This window comes from Nomascus leucogenys, chromosome 3 (assembly GCF_006542625.1).
Source record: "Nomascus leucogenys isolate Asia chromosome 3, Asia_NLE_v1, whole genome shotgun sequence".
Taxonomy (NCBI): Eukaryota; Metazoa; Chordata; class Mammalia; order Primates; family Hylobatidae; genus Nomascus; species Nomascus leucogenys.
Genome location: NC_044383.1, coordinates 11,911,950 through 11,932,160, shown reverse-complemented (window position 1 = coordinate 11,932,160; position 20,211 = coordinate 11,911,950). Strand labels below are relative to the sequence as shown.

The 20,211-nt window shown below is 47.3% G+C and overlaps 1 protein-coding gene across 11 annotated transcripts in view; it reads right to left on the bottom strand.

Annotated features, from left to right (window-relative positions):
- The window catches only part of FGFR2 (fibroblast growth factor receptor 2), a 121,643-nt gene extending 101,715 nt beyond the window's left edge, over window positions 1–19,928 (bottom strand). For 9 of the 11 annotated variants that reach the window (XM_030806170.1, XM_030806181.1, XM_030806197.1 and 6 more), the window contains exons 1-2: window positions 19,222–19,928; window positions 14,904–15,180 (exon numbers count right to left, since the gene is read on the bottom strand). In XM_030806170.1, coding sequence (XP_030662030.1) covers window positions 14,904–15,069 — 166 coding nt within the window. In that variant the 5' untranslated portion in view covers window positions 15,070–15,180; window positions 19,222–19,928. Of the gene's footprint in view, window positions 1–14,903; window positions 15,181–15,324; window positions 15,531–15,841; window positions 15,932–19,221 lie in introns of those variants that run through there. The other 2 variants (XM_030806175.1, XM_030806180.1) reach the window with 2 other exon arrangements.
- Between the last annotated feature and the right edge of the window lie 283 nt (window positions 19,929–20,211).

Sequence of the window (20,211 nt, the reverse complement as noted above, 5' to 3'; positions counted from 1 at the left end):
TTTTGGGTCAGTAGGCCTGGGGGTGGGGGCTGACATTCTTTATTTCCCACAGGTGAGGCCTGATGCTGCTGCTGGTCCAAGACCCACACTGCAAGAAGTTCAGCTCCAGTGTCCAAGGATGAGAGTTTGAGACCTGCCTCTGCCAGTAGTGAACGTGTCAGCTTGGAAAGCCTCACACCGCTGAGCCTCAGAGTCATGCTTTAGAGAAGAGAAAAACATCTCCAGGGCTGCCTGCTGCAGGGCAAGGTCACCACAAGGACACAATCAAAGGCTGCCTAGGAAGGCCTCTGTATACTTAAAGTGAGGGGCACGTCTGAGAGCAAGCACTTCTCATCCTGGCAGGCAGCTGGAGGTGGGGGGGTCCCCATCCTGCAACTCATCCCTGGCCAGGAGGGCACTCCTGGGTTCCTGTTACGGGGCGTAACTGGCCGGCAGATTGCTTTTTCCAACCATGTGAGAGCCTCCATTTGCATTCCTCTGATTTCAAAACAGGTTTTCTTTCAAGTGAACGAATAGGTCTCATCACATATAAGTTACCTAAGTGAGGATTTCTGGAATGTTCCCAGAGACTAAACTTCTGAAGGTTTTGTGAGATTCATCATTATCAACACCCATGTATGATGCCTGTTTAATTTACAAAGAGGCCTGTGGCTTCTTAAAATACCTTCTACTATTCATCCATCCAACACATTTGAGAGCAGCTGATATGTGCATGTGGGGTGCAATAACACACCACAGAATTCCCTTGAGATGAGAACCCCAGCAGGGCTCAGGAGCTGGATAACTTACCCTAGCCCTACAGCATGCCGGGAATAACCCTGCAAACACCAAACCACGGGCAAGAGTCCCCACAGCTGTGCCTCACGCAGTCCACAGAGCTAAGGGCCTGCAGTGCTGTGAGTTGGGGCGGCTGGCCTGCATTCCAGAGAGCATACCCTAAAGCCTGACTCATTCCAGAAGCAGGTTTTCAGGGACAGTCACCTTGCCACACTTACTGTTACCTGTGGCTCCTAGAAGCTGCTGCTGGGACAAGCTCACCTCCCTGATGTTGATGTAAACATTCAATAAATGGTGCATACTCCAGCGGATACATTTGCCCTGTATGGCCCTGAAAGGTCAGATCGATGTCCAAATCCCGTTTGACATTTTCCCCCAAGCCCGTAGAGCAGGCCCTCCCACACTAAGCACTTTCTGAATAAAGAAATACTTTTAAAGTGGTCAAGGCTACAAAAGAAAAGGGAAGGTTAAGAGTTATTCCGGGAGGGCAAGGCTGCCTCCTGCTTTCTCAATTCAGGACCTTCTGGGGGTACTGTTCGGCAGGCTGATTTAAAGGGCTCGGCCTTTCTTCTCTCAGCAGGATCTGGGTTCCAACACTCCTTCAGAGTCTGCAGATGTGTCCCCGGCCTGATCCCCTCAGCAGCATCCCAGCCATTTGCAAATGAAGCGGCAGCAGCTGGAGACTGGGAAACAGATGGTCTTCCTCATTTGAATGGGTTTGATCCGGCTGCTTGAGGCTCACCAAGTTCAGGCCCGGCCAGCATCGAAACCCGTGCAGAGGCCTGAAGGCACAGAGTTGTGGCCGGGGGAGCCGGCAGCAATCAGCTAAATGGGAATGACCTGGAGGAGAGGTTCCCCACACTGCCTTCGGGTGGGCGGGACACGGTCCCAGCTGGTTTGCACCGCAGAACCCAAGGAAGGCAGGTCGGAGCCACAGGGATCACTTTTCTCCTGTGCTTTGCAGAGGAAAGAAAAACTCTCCCTCAGGGGATCCTGAGCCGGAGGACTGAAACCCACATTAATTCAGGACATTCCACGTTAAGAGTTGGCGCCACCACAGTTAACCTTTCTTCCCTGCTCCAAACTGCATATTTGCATAGAGGTAAAAGCTTCAAGAAAACAAACAAACTTTAAAGAGTCACTACCTCTCACAACCCTCCAAAGCAGCATTGGGAGGGAAGCTTTAGATCTCAGAAGGGCTGTGCGCGGCTCCCACGAATGTTGGCTTCCTGGGACAGGGCATCCCCCAGGCGAGGCACCTGGGAGGAGGCAGAATCGCCATCCTGCCAACACCTGGCCTGACTCCCCTGGCCACCCTCCGGCCATCTCTCTGCCTCCACATTGGTCTGGCAAGAAGCTCTGCCAATTACAGGTAGTAACAGAAAACAGATAGGAAGCAGGCCGAAATAACCCACTCAAATACGGCCTGGAGGCTGCCGGGATGCCCTTGACCGGCCTCCTCACTCGCCACACCTTCAAAGGCAAGCACCTCACAGGAGGGGAGAAGGGGGGTCTCTGAGCCCAGCTGCACGCACTCACTCAGCGGCCTCTGCTCCGCCTCCATCAACACAACAGGTGAAGCCAGCAAGGGACAGCAGAGAGGCTAGGCCCTGGAAAATTGCCTCACTGGACAAGGGTCAACCTAGCAGGCAAGGTGGCTGGTACTGGTAATGGTCAACCTTGCAATGCAGGTGGGTTTGCTGGGGAATCCAGGTGGGTGCCACCTCCTTAAGGGGAAGACCAGCCTCAGGTGTGGTGGCTAACACCTGTGATCCCAGCACTCTGGGAGGCCAAGGTGGGAGGATCGCTTGAGCCCAGGAGTTTGAGACCAGGCTGGGCAACAAGTGAGAACCCATCTCTACCAAAAAAAAAAAAAAAAAAAAAAAAATCAGCCTGCACCTATAGTCCCAGCTACTCAGAAGGCTGAGGTGGGAAGACCGCTTGAGCCCATGAGGTCCAGGATGCAATGAGCTGTGATTGCACCACTGCACTCCAGCCTGGGTGACACAGTGAACAGAGTGAGACCCTGCATTAAAAAACAAACAACAACAACAACAAAAAAAAAACAGCAGCAGCAGCAGCTTCATAGTCCCAGTCCCTGGAAACTCCTAAACATGGGGCACATGGCTCCAGCCCATGCTTTTCCTTCACAGAATCTTCACCTTCGACTGGACCTAGCCCTTCATTTTTTATTTTTATTTTTATTTTATTTCATTTTATTTATTTATTTTTGAGACAGAGTCTCATCCTGTCGCCCAGGCTGGAGTGCAATGGCGTGATCTCAGCTTACTGCAACCTCTGCCTCCCAGGTTCAAAGATTCTCCTGCCTCAGCCCCCCAAGTACCTGGGACTACAGGTGCCTGCCACCACCCCCGGCTAATTTTTGTATTTTTTGTAGAGACCAGGTTTCACCATGTTGGCCAGGCTAGTCTCGAACTCCTGACCTCATGATCCACCCACCTAGGCCCCCCAAAGTGCTGGGATTACAGGCGTGAGCCACTGCACCCGGTCCTAGCCCTTCACTTTTGCAATTATTTGACAAGAGCCTGTCTCCCCCACTCAACTGTTTATTGCTTGCTATTCTATCCCCACAGAACCTGGCACATAGTAGGTCTCAAAAATTATTTGGGGAACAAATGGATGAAAAAACTCAAAGAAACCACAGCAATTACCCTGCAATCTAAAAATCATGTTTATACCATCTTGCCTCTGCCAAGCTCTGAAAGTTGTCATCACACAGGGAGCTGCAAATTTAAGAGGGAAATTTGCAGCATCTCCTAGTCAAGAACTCTAAGGCCAGGCGCGGTGGTTCACACCTGTAATCCCAGCACTTCGGGAGGGTGAGGTGGTGGATCACCTGAGGTCAAGAGTTCGAGACCAATATGGTGAAACCCCATCTCTACTACAAATACAATTAGCCGGGCGTGGTGGTACACATCTGTAATCCCAGCTACTCTAGATGCTGAGGCAGGAGAATCGCTTGAACCCGCGAGGCAGAGGATGCAGTGATCCAAGATCGCACCACTGCAGTCCAGCCTGGGTGACAGAGCAAGAGACTCTCTCATAAAAAAAAAAAAAAAAAAAAATTAAAAAATTTAAAAAATTAAAATTAAAAAATTAGAATTAAAATTAAAAAGAAAAAGGAATTCCACAACTTTCCTCCAAAACTCAACTCCCACTTTGAAATGCCTAGGACCCCCGAGTGTTCTGCAATTGCTGTACAAGTAGCCAAGAGCGAAGTTCAGCTGCCTAAACCAGCTCGATTCACCTCCACATTAGCTGGTGCTGGAGTTCACTTTTTATTTTTAAATACCAAACTGATCTTTGCTTGCTTTAAAAATGGGCTCCATTCCCTGGCCTCTTTTTTTCCCCTAAGGACACCCTTCCTGGCCAAGACTGGAAGAAGAGTAGGTGTTTCTGCTTTTGGCCTTTTCATTCTTGGAATTTTTTCTTTTTTGGCTTTCTTAGTCTCTCCTCCTAATCTCTGCAGAAAAATGACATTAGAAGGGTCGGGTAGGCCTTGGTGCTTGTTTCCATGACCACAGTTCGTGGGAGTCCCAGGTACAGGGGTCTGTCTATGCAGGTAGCCCTTGACTTCCTACCCAGTCGTAAATCAGAAATTCTGGGAAGAAAAGCTTGACATAATATCAAAGTGGCAACAGCTGAGGGTTAGCAGGCACTGGGACAGACCAGCAGAGGCATCCGGGACAAGGAATAACTGGGGACGGCCTGCTCTGCTGAGGTGGCTCATGCGTCAATGGGCAACAGGGGCCAGCCCTTCTTGTTCTGGACTCCTATGGTGTGGCGCAGCCTAGACCACCAACTGGGACCCAGTCTCCCACTGGTATCCTTGGCAGCAGCCAGGGTTAGCCTCTTTCCAATAGGCCACATGCCACCAGAAGCCATTCTAGAAGAATCAAAAGTATAATTATTGAACATTTTTATTGCCTGGAATTTTTCTTCAAATGTCTTTAGGAGAATTCGGTATGGATGTGTGAGAAAGAAACAATCAACCAGCAGTGTCCCTAACAGGTTTAATAGTCAAATGACAGATTTAGGAAAGAATGAGGGGTCACCACATTCTCCAGCAAAAAAAAAATCCTCCTGCTCAGGAAGGAGAAGGGAAATTTTTCTTACACCAACACATTCACCCAAAGACCTGGGCCCACACTCACTAACGATGAGGTCCTGGAGAAGTCACTTGATTCCCAAGAATTTCAGTTACCTTGTCCATAAAATGAGAATAGGAATACCCAAGATGTTGTGGGTTATTAAGATGAGAGATAATATATGTTAAAGTACCTAGCACAGAGTCCAACCATGTCAGGCACTCAATAAATGGTAGCCAGTTATCATCATCATCACCATCATCATCATCATCTCAAGGAATGCGCTAAAGAAACACGACCTCATCCATACTGCCCCCACTGCATAGCCTGTCCTACCAAGTAACCTCCATAGGGGTATCGTGCAAATGCTTGTTCAGCTCCTGTCTGCTTCAGTACTGTGGGTCCCATCACAATTTCCTTGAGCTCCCTTCCATGCAGATAAAAATCTCATCTAGGAGTGTTCAGGGGAGGTCACTAAAGGCAAACATGACAAGGATGACCATAACATGTTATGGAGCTCCCCTGTCCAGCCTGGCCAAAAGCAGAACACACCACACTGCACCCCACCCCAACCGATCCCATAACCCCTCTCCATCCCGCACCCCACCCCAACCGATCCCATAACCCCTCTCCATCCCGCACCCCACCCCAACCGATTCCATAACCCCTCTCCATCCCGCACCCCGCCCCAACCGATCCCATAAGCCCTCTCCATCCCGCACCCCACCCCAACCGATCCCATAAGCCCTCTCCATCCCGCACCCCACCCCAACCGATTCCATAACCCCTCTCCATCCCGCACCCCACCCCAACTGATTCCATAACCCCTCTCCAAAGTTTTCACAGGGCCTGATGGCAATGTGGCAGTGTATTTTGTATTTTGAAGCTTCAAACAGAAAACTCTTTTGCCAAAATACATTGTTCCTCATGAAGTATGTGTCTGCTGTTATTATTACAGAGCTGCAACTGACTTTTTTCAACAGAGGGGAAAAAAAATGTCAACCTTGAACCATTTGGACTGCAAGCAGCAGGATGATCCCATTTCTAAAATCCATGGGACTTGCAAAAGCCCAAGATAATAAAAAGGGTTGGACGAATCCAGGGCCTAGAGCCAGTTTTACATTTTAATTAATGTAAATGCCTCTCATCCGACAATTATCACTATACACTGTAGAGTAAACATCTTATTGGTCCAGGAAATACTGGTTTTAGATTTACTTTGACAGGAAGTGGGACAGGGAAGAAATCAGCATTTAATGAACACCTACTCTGGGCCAGGAAATTCAGTAGGGGCTTTACATTTCATTTGCATTTAATCTGCACATTCACCCTTCAAGATAGATACTATCTTTGAGGCTCACAGAGATTATCTAACTTTTCTGAAATCACAGCATCAGTAGATAGTGGAGAGATTCAAACCTACCTCCCAGGGTCAAGTTCCCTCTGTTAGTTTATGTCTCCAGAAAGCATACCACACGCCATCCAAAACAATTTTATTCCATTCTATTTTTAAGAATGGCAGATACAGAATTTAGATTAAATGCATAGAAGATTCTTGTTCTTTTAAAAATTTGAGTGGTTTTAAATTTGAAACATCTATAAATGTCCACGATATATATGCAGTTGTGCGTCTATTGCAGCCAGGTAGAAATGCAACATGCATTGGTAGAAATCCAGGAGGCTTAGCAGGACAAGAAGGCTCCTTAAGGCAGCCACACATCTTTGGGGGCAATCCCACTGTCAACTGACAATCTGAACTTTTAAGAGTGTTCAAAGAGTTTAAAACCTAAACTTAACCATTGCAATGATCTTGACATTCATTTTCTAACACATCCCCCCGAACACATACACACACCATAGATACACACAGTGGGCCTTTTCAATGTCTGGATACTTTTTTTTTTTTTTTAAATTATACTTTAGGTTTTAGGGTACATGTGCACAATGTGCAGGTTTGTTACATATGTATCCATGTGCCATGTTGTTTTGCTGCACCCATTAACTCGTCATTTAGCATTAGGTATATATCCTAATGCTGTCCCTCCCCCCTCCCCCCACCCCACAACAGTCCCCGGAGTGTGATGTTCCCCTTCCTGTGTCCATGAGGTCTCATTGTTCAGTTCCCATCTATGAGTGAGAACATGCGGTGTTTGGTTTTTTGTCCTTGCGATAGTTTACTGAGAATGATGTTTTCCAGTTTCATCCACGTCCCTGCAAAGGACATGAACTCATCGTTTTTTATGGCTGCATAGTATTCCATGGTGTATATGTGCCACATTTTCTTAATCCAGTCTATCATTGTTGGACATTTGGGTTGGTTCCAAGTCTTTGCTATTGTGAATAGTGCCACAATAAACATACGTGTACATGTGTCTTTATAGCAGCATGATTTATAGTCCTTTGGGTATATACCCAGTAATGGGATGGCTGGGTCAAATGGTATTTCTAGTTCTAGGTCTGGATACTTTTAAAATATTACAACTGGTCACTATGGAAAATTTAACAGTAAACTGTCAGGTATAAAAATGGGTCACATATAGTAATATAGGAGCTCAAGCGTTCGAAAATAATCACGACAATTTATATAGAGTTTATTAACGTTAGAGCTCAGAATTGAGTTGTCTCCAAGAAAGGTGCCACATAAATCATACAAATAAATACATCCCTTGTTCTCATTCCTGAATCTATCAGCATTTTCCTTACAAGCTATTTTTAGCCTCCTCATAAAACACATTCAGCATAACCTGAAACTCTATATGTGTGCATTCCATTCTGAAATGAATTGGAATTTACCATTCTTTAGTTAGACAAGGGGTTAAAGGAAAGAATATACAACAGCTTAGCCCCCTGACTTGGTACTGTCAAAAAGAATGAGGAGTTTTTGAGAGTGGCACGATGTGGCCAAAGTCCACAATGGCACAGAATTACTCACAGTATTCCAAAGTAGAGTAAATGACACACTCAGCATCTGAAAACTCTGCCACGGTACCGGTTTCCCAAAACCAAAATTACTGAAAATCTAAAGCATGCCTATTCTACTTGACACGCACTCTTCAAGGATGGCCATGGCTTGTCCCAATGATTCATACTTGTGTATAAATATTTAAACGGTAAGAGCTTGAAGTTATATAAATAGAAGTCAGCTACCACATACAAATCACGGTGAAGAAAGAGAAACTTGTAAAAAGTGTGACTTTTGTCTATCATAGAAGGAGACATCTTCAAGACATGAAGGACCACCACAATGACCTGTCCAGCATCTTGTTCAATCAGACCTCTCCTTAAAAGAACTTAGCCTCTGAATAGCCAAGGCAATCCTAAGCAAAAATAACAAAGCTGGGGGCATCACATTACCCGAATTCAAACTATACTGTGGGGCTACAGTAACCAAAACAGCATGGTACTGGTATAAAAACAGGCATGTAGACCAATGGAACAGAATAGAGAGCCCAGAAATAAGGCCACACACCTACCACACACCTACGAACATCTGCTCTTCGACAAAACTGATGCAAACAAGCAATGGGGAAAAGACTCCCTATTCAATAAATGGTGCTGGGATAACTGGCTAGCCACATACAGAAGACTGAAGCCAATCCCTTCCTTATACCATATACAAAAAATCACCTCAAGATGGAAGAAAGACTTAAATGTAAAACCCAAAACTAAAAAACCTTGGAAGACAACTTAGGCAATATACCATCCTGGACATAGGAATGGGCAAAGATTTCATGACAAAGACATAAAAAGCAATCGCAACGAAAGCAAAAATTGACAAATGGGATCTGATTAAACTTAAGAGCTTCTGCACAGCAAAAGAAACTATCAACAGAGTAAACAGACAACCTACATAATGGGATAAAATATTTGTAAACTATGCATCTAACAAAGATCTAATGTCCAGCATCTATAAGGAACTTAAATTTACAAGAGAAAAACAAATAATCACATAAAAAGTGGGCAAAGGACATGAACAGACACTTTTCAAAAGAAGACATATATGCGTCCCACAAGCATATGAAGGAAAAAATCTCATCACTAGAGAAATGCAAATCAAAACCACGATGAGATACCATCTCACACAAGTCAGAATGGCTATTAATAAAAAGTCAAAAAATAACAGATGCTGGTGAGACTGCAGAGAAAAGGAAACACTTATACACTGTTAGGAGGAGTGCAAATTAGCCCAATAATTGTGGAAAGCCGTGTGGTGATTACTCAAAGAGCTAAAAGCAGAACTACCATTCAACCCAGCAATCCCATTACTGGGTATATACCCAAAGGAATATAAATCATTCTACCATAAAGACACATGCAGACAAATGTTCAATGCAGCACTATTCGCAATAGCAAAGACATGGAATCTACCTAAATGCTCATCAATAACAGATTGGATAAAGAAAACGTAGTACATATACACCATAAAATACTATGCAGCCATGAAAAAGAGCAAGATCATGTCTTTTGCAAGAACATGGATGGAGCTGGAGGCCATTATCCTTAGCAACAAACCAAATACAGAAAACCAAATACTGCATATTCTCATTTATAAGTGGGAGCTAAATGACGAAAAATCATGAACACAAAGAAAAGAACAGACACTGAGGTCTACTTGAGGGTGGAGGGTGGGTGGGAGGAGAGAGAGGAGCAGACAAAATAGCTGTTGGGTACTAGGCTTAATACCTGGGTGATGAAACAATCTGTACAACGAACCCCCATGACACGAGTTTACCTATATAACAAACCTTCACATGTATCCCCAAACCTAAAATAAAAGCTAAATTTAAAAAAAATAGAATTTGGCCTCAAGTTCTTGACCAAACTACACTAAGAAGGCAAGTCAGGGAGGAAGATGGTGTGGTAAAGATGGGGTATGGTTAGCAACACCAAGCACTTCAATGCTAGGAAAGCTAAAAAAAGTAGAGCCATCTCTAAATCTCATATGGGATACAGCAAAAAGATGAAAAAAATGCAAAACTTAAGGCTAGCACAGGCGTGGTGGCTCACACTTATAATCCCAGCACTTTGGGAGGCCAAGGCTGGAGGATCGCTTGAGGCCAGGAGTTGGAGACCAGCCTGAGCAACATGGCGAGACCCCATATCTACAAAATATTTTTAAAAATTATCCAGGCCTGTAGTCCCAGCTACTCAGGAGGTTGGAGACCCCTTCAGCCCAGGAATTCGAGGGTACAGTGAGCCAAGTTTGAGGATACAGTGAGGGTACAATTCCACCATTGTACTCCAGCCTGGGTGGCAGATCAAGATTCTGCCTCAAAAAACAAAAACAAACAAAAAACCAAAGGCTAAAATCATCTCTCAAGGAAAAAAAAAGTAGAGACCATGAGCATTTTGCACAGTTGCATAAAACCTACTGGATCAGAATTATCTGTGGAATAGCCTAAAAAACTTCCAAAAAATAATTTCTGAACCGCCTACAGAGATGTCCCCCTGCCAAGAATCAGACCAGTACAGTGGAGAGTAGCACACCAGCTATATTTCCTACCTAGCTTAACAGCCAGGCACCCAAAAATCAATTTCCCATGTTTTCCTTTAATGACTAAAATTAGCTTCAATGGAAATGTAAGAGTAAGCTAGATTAGAGGGAGTTTTTAACAATTACCCTCGCTAAACAAACACCTAAACAACAGTCTGCAAACTGGAAGACTAGTGGATCCATTTTACTGAAACTACGAACATTAAACAAAACACTTCCAGTTTAAACACGACCCCAGTTATTTCATAGCCATGTAATTATTTGTTAAGCCTGATATTAAAAACATCTCATATTGGATTGCTGTGGTTTTGTGAATTCTCACCCTCAACTGGGTCAGAAAGACTTGAAAGGAATAAAGTCTTTACTTATGGCTTGATGCGGGGCCATTGGCATAGTAAGTGCTCTGTTTTTTAACTGGTTGAAATAAACAGACAAAACACAAACACACACATATACCCCAAATTTGAATCAGAGAGAGCGAGTATAAAATGATACAAGTACCAGTTCTCTGGGCTTACCAAATTTCTGCTCTATAAGTAATATTAAACATGGCTCTTGGTCTATGAATTGTGAAACACTTTATACACTAATAAAGAATGTGTACTTCATTGTGTATTTAACTGCATAAGCCTGTATTTGGTTTAATTGACCAAGAATAAGTCCTTGTTCCAAAGCTAACTATCAAGTTACAGTCAACTCTTAAATATTAACATTCATATTGAAAAACAAAGATGCAGATAATATGAAACAGAAGATTATTTTAAATCATTCACTCTTGGTATGCGGATATATTCTTTCTTCCTTTCTTTTAACTTGCAATTAAATACGTATGGCTAATATTATGGCATTTACAATACTTCTAACAAAGGACTTAAACCATGCTGGAAAAATCTTACTTAGGGAGGTCTCTGTGTAGATCCTGTCCTCAAGGTTTCTGCTACTGAACTCTGGACCAACTCACGCTGGTCCAGGAGAGCATCACCTCTCAGAAGATTGACAAAAAATTGCTACACAAACTACATTTTTTTTCAGTTTGTTACTTTTCAAAGTCACACTCTGTGGAGGGTGGGAAAGTAATTAAGGGTTTAGGGTTGAAAAGCCCTTTCATTTTAGCTCCCACTGGGTTGGTGTAAACAAAGATGCCATTAATGTCAACAATGACTTAATTAAGCAGAGTAGGTGACAATGTCAGGAAGAACTTGAAAGTAAGAGTTGCCCCCTCTCAGGGTAATCAAGCTTGACTAGACTTCAAATATTTATAATGTTAATCAACAGAATAGTACTTGGCATTGAGGACTGCCCCCCTTCGAGTCAATAACCATGTTTTCACTCCTCTGCTGGTGCCCTATAACAATGAATGACCAAAAGGAAATTAACAATGAATGACCAATTGGAAAACTCATATTTAATCTGAAATATTAAAAACTAAAATCTCCTAGAGATTATTTTAAGTCAATTGAGTGGGCCCAACCCCACTGCTACTACTTCGGAAAGTGTCCAGAAGACAAATTATATATATGATATATGATATGACATATGGTATGATACGATATTGTACAAAGCCAAGATGACTAAACATAACCTTTCCCTGAGGGGCCAAAAGAAAAGGACCCTCTAGTGTTAGGGCCCAGGCTTCTTCCTGGAACTTCTCAGTCACATTTTTCTCCTATCCCATAGACATTATCTAAACTGAGCTTCCAAATAAATTAGCAAACCAAAAGGTCTTACAAGATAAGACCTTGGTGCACAGAAGGTCAAGGTGGAACTTACTGCTAACCAAAGCTATAGTTGTTCTAATCATGGAGAACTGATGGACAGGGGCACAGGCACGCACACACACACACTCTCTCTCTCTCTCTCTCTCCAATTCACCAGCACTGAGCCTAAGCCTGAGCCCATTTTCAGTTGTTAAAAACTCCTTTCTCATCTATAATTCAATGACCTTCCTAATCACCTCTGACACCAAAGCGAACTCCTGCAACAGAACTGGTCTTAGGGCTCAAATCAGTGGCCAGTATTAGACTAACAGATGAGGGGAAGTGGGGACCCTACAGAAAGCAAACGCAGCTTCCTGGAAACACCAAGGGCCTCCTCCCTCCAAAAACAACTTTCTTCTTCTCAACTGTCTCCAAAAGCCTAGCTGTTTTCTGACATTGTGGCACCTGGCACAACCAGCCCACGGGACTGGGGAGACCCATGTTCCTAGCTCCCTGGTGACAACGGTGACAAGGCCATGCATTCGGTGCTTACTGGATGCCAGCCCCTGTGCTAATTGCTCTTTATGTTCAGGTCAAATGGAAATCTCCTAACAACCTTTTGGTGGAAGAGTCAGAAGACTTCTGAGGACATTAATATTCAATGACTATTAATGAAGAGACCCTAAAGATCATCTTCTCAAGCCCTCAGATGACAGAAAGGGAAACTGAGGCCTGGGACTGGTATGCTTTTCCAAAGCCTCCTCTTTGTCAGGTTTTGCACCTTCCTCTAAGACATCTTTTCTTTTCCATCTCATAATTCTGGATGCAGATGAACTCACAGCTCATGGAAACTATAAACCCATAAAAATGCACAAAAGGACATTAACAAAATATTACCTAAAATTTCCAGAACTTCATGGACCTCCTTCCTGATCCATAAGTGCATCCACAGATCCCAGGTTGAGCAGGCCTGCTTCCAACAATACCCACATTGTTGGATTTAAATTCTTACACAAAGACTCATTTGGGGAACTTCGTCCCTTTCCACTATTTCTTCCCTCTGCCTCACCTGTCCCTCCCTGCACGTATACACAATTTTAAACTTCCTTCAAGAATTAAATATAGTAAAACAAATCCTCCGAGACCATTTTACACTTTATGTTGAAATAAACTCACAATAACGCTGCCCTGAAAAGCCAAAATGAAAAATGACAGTTTTTCCCTAACCTGGGTTGCTCTAAAGCCCGCACTGTAGGAAATCCCAGCTCAGCTTCCTCAGTTGTTGCTGAGCCACGCACTCAAGGGAAAACCAGCAACTATGGAAACATCCATTTTAATTATTAGCAAAATTAAAGAAGTACAGGCATGACTTTCAGAAACCAGGAACTTTTTCCCGTTTACATGAAAGCCCTGTAAAAATTCATCACCACTGCCAATTACATTCATCCTGGTGTCCCAGCACAAATCACCAAGAAGCAGTTCCGTAATCGGCCTGTAGCTGTAGCTATACAAGCCTCAGACACAAACCAGATTCCCTTCCCAGAGACGTAGGGAGATGTCACCACACCTGTTAATTATAGAGCTGCCATCCCTCTGTGTAACAAAAAGTTCCCCACTCTCACACCATTGCTTCAGGTGATAAATGCTTCGGTCCTCATCCTTTAATGACACGTGCCCGGGGTCTTCCTGGGGAGCTTACATCTCTCAGAACTCTCAGATGGACACAACCCTCCTTCCTAAATTGTCCTGATCCGGCTAAGGAGGCTGGGCTCTCGGTCCTCTCCCAGCCTAACCCACTGGATAAGTGTGCTGTTCATTCACCCCACGCACGAGACGTGTTCCCAGAGCAGCTCAGCTTACCCCAGACACCACTCGGACTGCTGCGGGTTCCTAAAGCCAGGCAGGCACCAGGTGGGTTCTCCGCAAACAGGTTCATTAAGTGGTGATGAGTGCTGGGATCTGCCGTTTTATTCTCGGATTACCACTCGAAAAATAACTCAGCTACCAATATTCCCTACTGATGACAGATTTCAATGCAGCACCAAGTAGAGGCTTGGCTCACGTTGTCTCCAAAGGGCTGGGAGAGAGGTTCCAAATCTGCTAAGCTGAATAATTCGGCCTCATGTAGTCCTCACAATTGGACTTACACCTTGAAAATTAAATTTCCAAAGCTGTGACACCGGTGCATGCCCTGTGATACTTGGAGGTTCTCAGAGCTGGAGGAGATCCCCTGGCACATTCACTTTCAAGTTTACCTAAAATAGAATCTGCCACTCTGTGATGATGCATTGCTTAAGTATTATGAATTACAATGGCTAAAAAAAATTTCTGAGATGTCAAGCCTCTCTCTCTGTGCTAAACTTCAGAACCTTCTTTTCTCCTTAAACAATGAAAATAAGACATCAGCATTTCAGATGTTGGCAATTTCTTTTAGTGGTTCCTTTTGTCAGAAAATAGCAATTCTTTACATTGTAAGCAGTAGGAATGCTGCTGGGGGAGACTAGAGATGACACATCCTCCCAAGGTTCGTCCCTTCCACAGTTCTCTCGGGCACTGGATAAAGGCGAACTCCCAGCTGTCTCCCTCACCCAGCACAGAGAAACACACACAGCAAGAATCCACCAAACTATACCATCCTGCCTGCAGTGTTGCAGCAAAGGACCTTCTCTCATCAGCTCTGCCTTGCGGGGAGCCAACAGACCACGATCAGGTGCTCTTAGAAGCCCCATTTACAATGCAAGGGTAGCTGATTCTAAAACAGGCCTTGACAATCTGCCCCCAGAAAAATCCCAAAACAAACTTGAAAAGTGAAATTAAATGACTTACCTTCCGGCTCTAATGTGGTATCCTCAACTAAACTGAAGGAGGGCCGGGCCAGGGACAAGGTTGCCATGGTGACCACGACCAGGCAGATGAAACGACCCCAGCTGACCATGGTTACGGTACCAATCCCCGGTCCTCTTCCATATCTCCATGTGGACGTTAATCCCATCTGCACACTTCCTCTACGGGCATGGACTGCGCGCAATGCCTTCAGCCTGCGGTGGGCTCAGGAACCGAGGCGCTGCCGCCGCTGCCTCCGCCGCTGCTGCTGCTGCAGTCACTAAAGGAAAGAGATTGGCGAGTCAGGGAATCTTCCCCAATGCCAAATCACTCCAGCCCAAGTGGGATAAAACCATTTTTCAGCCTCTCAAATGTGTGCAAACAGAGTTCTTTTTCATTATCTGCTAAATCCTTCCATCCTCACCTCAGAGTCCCAGGTGATTCCACCAGACCGGTCCACAGAAATGTGTTAGGCTAATCTTTTTAAAAGCATACTTTTAAGAAACAGAGATAAAACAGTAGCTACAGGACTCAGATACGTGCAGCCACTTCAGTGAGGCAATGTGTGCTCTCTTCTACTATCCACTATCGCCTCCACCGCCCTCAATGAGCAGAAGCAACATGACCTTAGTTTCAAGGGCAACTACAAAAGCAAGTTAAAAATGCTCCGGTTGGCATAACCAACCTCGTTGCCTTCTCTTAGTCCAACTGGGCTTTAGAAAGCTAAACTGTTGGAGGCGTCTGCTCACAGCTCTGTATTTCTGCTGGGCTGGAGGTGAGCAGTCTGTCCCACCCTCACTGTAGCTCTTGGGAAGAAAGGAGACCAGCAAAATCAAAAGAATCCCAGGAAGGCTACAGAAAATTCCCACCAGTTTACACTTGTCAGGATTCATTTTCAAATGGAGAAGTGTATTTCAGTCTTCCGCCAAGCAGCCACTTACGAAGAGTGAACACAACTGCAGCACATTCAACGCAGCTGATCCAAAAAGGACTTCGAAGCCTGAATTTCCTTCCCCTGTAACTAAATGGTAGTCCAGGGCTGCTAAATGTCTTCAACCTCTGTAGAAGGGTTAGGAAACTGAGCAGATGCAAATTCTGATGAATGCAGGAATTTATTAATAATGATGATGTAAATTATGTAAATTATAGTCATGGTATGTGATTGGACCAATAACTTTCAATATGCAAACCTATTGGCTAAATTTTCAGAGTATAAGTTACAAGAGGACACTCAACTTAATATTCTGTTCACCCATTTGATCCAAGGGAAAGAGAATTTTCCAAGAAAGCTTAATATATTCCAAGCAACTTTAAATTCACTCAGTACCCTCTGTGACTAAGGGTACAGTAAAATGCACAAACTTTAGAGAATGATTAAAACAATCACAAGAAGGGGCTCATCAATCTCAGGCTTCAGATTCTGTGAACCGCAGGAATGAACCACATTTTCTAAGACTGGGGGTGGGAGGGAGGCCTTTAATACAAAAATCTCTAAACTCTACATTTTTTATGTACCCACTCAATGTTTCAAGTTATGTCATAGGATTTCAACACTGCTGGAGCCTCCCCAAATCTCATCATAAAAACTGCTCCTTTTAGCTTTGACTGAGGATAAAAATGGATGAGGGAAAAGAATATGCCACATCATTTCCAAAGGAGGAATAAAGAAAACCTCTGCTTCAAAGATAGCACAGGTGAAACGGTGTGATTCACAGCAAGCCAGAAAAGTATGTGTGCAGTGTGTGTGTGTGTACACGGTGTGCGTGCGTGCATGGTGTGTGTGCGTGCACGGTGTGTGTGCGTGCATGGTGTCTGTGCGTGCACGGTGGTGTGTGTGTGTACACGGTGTGTGCGTGCATGGTGTGTGTGCGTGCACAGTGTGTGCATGTGCTTTCAGATAGCTTGGAAGATTTTTCCTCCTAACTTTTCTTTCCTCTTAGTCAAGAGCTTCAAAAGATAATTTCGGATCTATTTCTACATACATGTGGGAGGAAAGTACACAAACATTCTCATTGATTTACTAAGCATTTCCAGAATGCAGGGGAATTTTCTACCTCTAACACGACTTCAGGAACAATCCTAAGTCCTCGCAGAGGTTTCACCCCAGGCTCCTTCCCCAGCCTGCTCGCCCACCTGTCCCTGCCCAGAGGAGCCTCCTTGGCTCCAGGCAGAGAAAGGTGGACAGGGCTCTCCGCTGAATCTCAAGCCATTCCATCATCCCGCTAGCTGGCACTAGAAATTTGCATTTCAGCCATTTCCAGGTCCAAACCCCACGGCAGCCCCCTCGCCAAAACTCTGGAAGGCGGAGACCTAAGGCGACAGGTCTGCACAGTTCCCCACCCCAGTGGACAAAAGTATGGTGCGACCTCCTAGGCAGGATAATTAGGTCCCCAGGCTCGGTGTTGGGAACACAGGCCCAGCATGCCGCTGGCGGCCACAATCCCGGCTTCCTGCCTTCAATACCATAATCCTTCCTGGAGTCTGAGCCCCAGTGAAAGCCCCAGCGTGTTTATTTTTCCCCTTGAAAGGGAACTCTCTTCTCAGCCTGCACGCGGGAGGAGTTGTCACCCTCCCTCTGATGGATGGCTCTTCTCGGCCGCCCGCCCCCCGGTCCATTTTCACCTCGGCACAAGCCTGCCCCCAAAGACAGGCAGAGTGACAAGCAGGAAGGGCTTGGCTGCGGAGCGGTCCCCATGCCAGGCCTGTGCTGGGCTCTTCAATTTACCATGACATTCCCAAAACCCCGGCCCTCCAAGAAGGCAGACCAATACAGTGCCCTCCGCTTTGGGCTTCCACCTAAGGGGTGATCTGTCCACTGCTGGCTCGGCCACTGGGAGCACCTGGTGTTTTGTTCCTGGCTAGATTTCACATCAGGAAAGTCAACAGTGCCCGGCTCCTCCAAAGTGCAGACCCATCTCTTCACTTAAGGCCTCCCTACTTCTCCCCAGCACTGAGTAGGAGCAGGAGCTGTCAAGGGGTCAAGTCTGGGGGGAAATTCCTCAACAAATTGAAATCTCAAAAAACACACACTGACCCAGGACCACAATGCCCTCCCAGTTTAATGCTTGCGTCCAATCAGAACTTGCGAGCAGCTTGGGGGTTCTCCCCACCACCACCCCCTTTCAGGGCAGCACTTCTTTCATTTGTTTGCCTGAAATATCCTGTTTTTCTCCCCCTTCTCGGGGCGCTAAAGAGCTCAGAGAAATCTGCATTTTAATTGACATTCCAGGGAAAGGGAGAGGGGCGCCTGATTGCTTTTCTATTCAAACTAAACAGGCTTTTCAGATGAAAATGAGTCGAGCCCGGTGGAAGATTTACAGGGATTTGGGACCAGGGAGACAATGGAGTTTTAAATGTTGATAGCGTTTCACACCAAACACATAATGGGTGCCCTCAGTTTGAAAGCAGGTTTGCCTTTAAGGATAGGTTTTATTGAATTGGGAGAAAGGAAGGAGGGTCTGGAAAACGGTTTGCAAGGGAGCGGGGTGCGAGGAGAGCGACGGAGGCTGGTGGCCCCCGGGCCGGCCTCCTGCGCCAGGTCCGTGGTCCGCGAGGGTCGGAGCCAGCGCCACGCAGGGCCCTCGGCTTTTTTCCCCAGCGCGGCCCCGTGGCCGAAAGAATGAGCGCGCAAGTTAGAACTCGCCTGCGCTTTCGACATCTCCCAGCCGCTGCGGCAGAGCAGGCAGGCGAACTAGAAAAAGTCGGTCCAGTTCGCCCCCTAGCCCCAGGCGCCCTGCGCTCCCTCCAGCGCCGACGGCGGCTGCGGGCGAGGGGCGCCCAGGCACCGAAAACCGGGCACCAGCCGTCGCCTCCCCAGCAGTGCCACCCCTACGGGATGTCACCGGCCCCACCCCAGCGGCCCCCTCCCGAAAAAGGGGTCTCCGCGGGGCCTGGATGGTACGGAAGTTCCCAGGACCCACGGATGGGGCACCTCGGAGATGCCCCCCGGGACCCGGCCTGCGGGGCTGTGCCACGGGCAGGCGAACCTTCCGCCCGTCTGCTCTGGGGTCGGAGAAACGCGCCCAGTCAGCGGGAATGCGCCCGCCAGGGTTTGACAGGGAGGGGGGCGTCAACGCCAGAAGCAGATGTCAGCATCTGGATGGGGGTGGCAGAGGCAGAACTTCCAGAACACCGGCCGTCAGCACGCACCCACCTCCCCCATCACCTATGCAGCCACAGAGGAAGGACACGGAGCGTCCTCCACAATGCCAGTCCTTCCGCGCCCCCCGCACGGAGGACGGTGCACCCGGCGTCCCGGGCTCCCGTGGCGCCCACGTCCCCGGCTGGCGAAGCTCCCCGAGGCGTCTTGCGCGGCGATTACCTTGAATGGCAACGCTCCTCCGCGATCTGTGTTGTCCCCGCGCCCCGCGTGGGTCGGGATGGAGAAAGCGACGAGCCCGGGCTTGGGGAGAGCAACTCCAAACGCAGAAGAGTGGTCCTTGGGTCTTCGCCGGCGCCAAGCCTCCCGGGCTTCACGCGCACCACAGGCTGCGGAGGAGCGCGGGCATGACGCCCGCGGGCTGCCCTCGGATTTGGGGAACGAGAGGAAGAAAGGACTCAGGCTTGGCGTTGCCTCCACCAAACTTTGCTCGCGAGTTGCGAAGGCTCAGAGAGCGCAGGCAAGCTGCGGCCTCGGGGCCCCCGGGGCTCGCGGCCGGCCCCAGCCAGCCCGGAGAGCAGTCGCCGCGCCGGGCCAAGTACGCCGCATGCAGCCCCGCGGCGCCCGAGCTTTGTGGCGGCCGCACGCGCTCGCTCGCCCGCTCGCCCGCTCCGCACCCGCCGCCCGCCCGCTCAGCTCTCCACCGCGCTCTCCTGCAGCCGCCGCCCGCGCCGCCGCCGCCGCCGCCGCCTCCTCGCGGCGGGTCACGCCCCCACTGAAACCCGAGCCGTTTCCTGGACGGCGGCGCCCTCTCTGCCAATCAGCGCCGCGCGCCCGGGCCGCCCCGAGTCCCGCGCGGCTCCCGACGCCTCCGAGCAGCCGAAGACACCGGCCCGGGAGGCGAGGGTTCGGCCGCGATGCGGCCGCAGGGATGCAGCGACAGCCTCCGAATAAGGCCTGGTCCCGCGCCCCGCGCCACCTCCTCCCTCCTCCCCGGGCGAGCGAGGCTGGCCAACGGCTCGCTGAGCGACTGCGTTACGTTGTTTTATGTCAAGTTAGAAAACAAGTGACCGAAGGCTCTAACCCTGCCCTCCCCTTAAAGAGACTTTAAAATGCGCCTGCTTGATACTGCGGGGAGGGTTGTCAGGCAGCTGAAGCTTTTGGAGGAGAGGAAGCCACTTGGAAATGTTCGCAGGGCATTGCATATTTCTG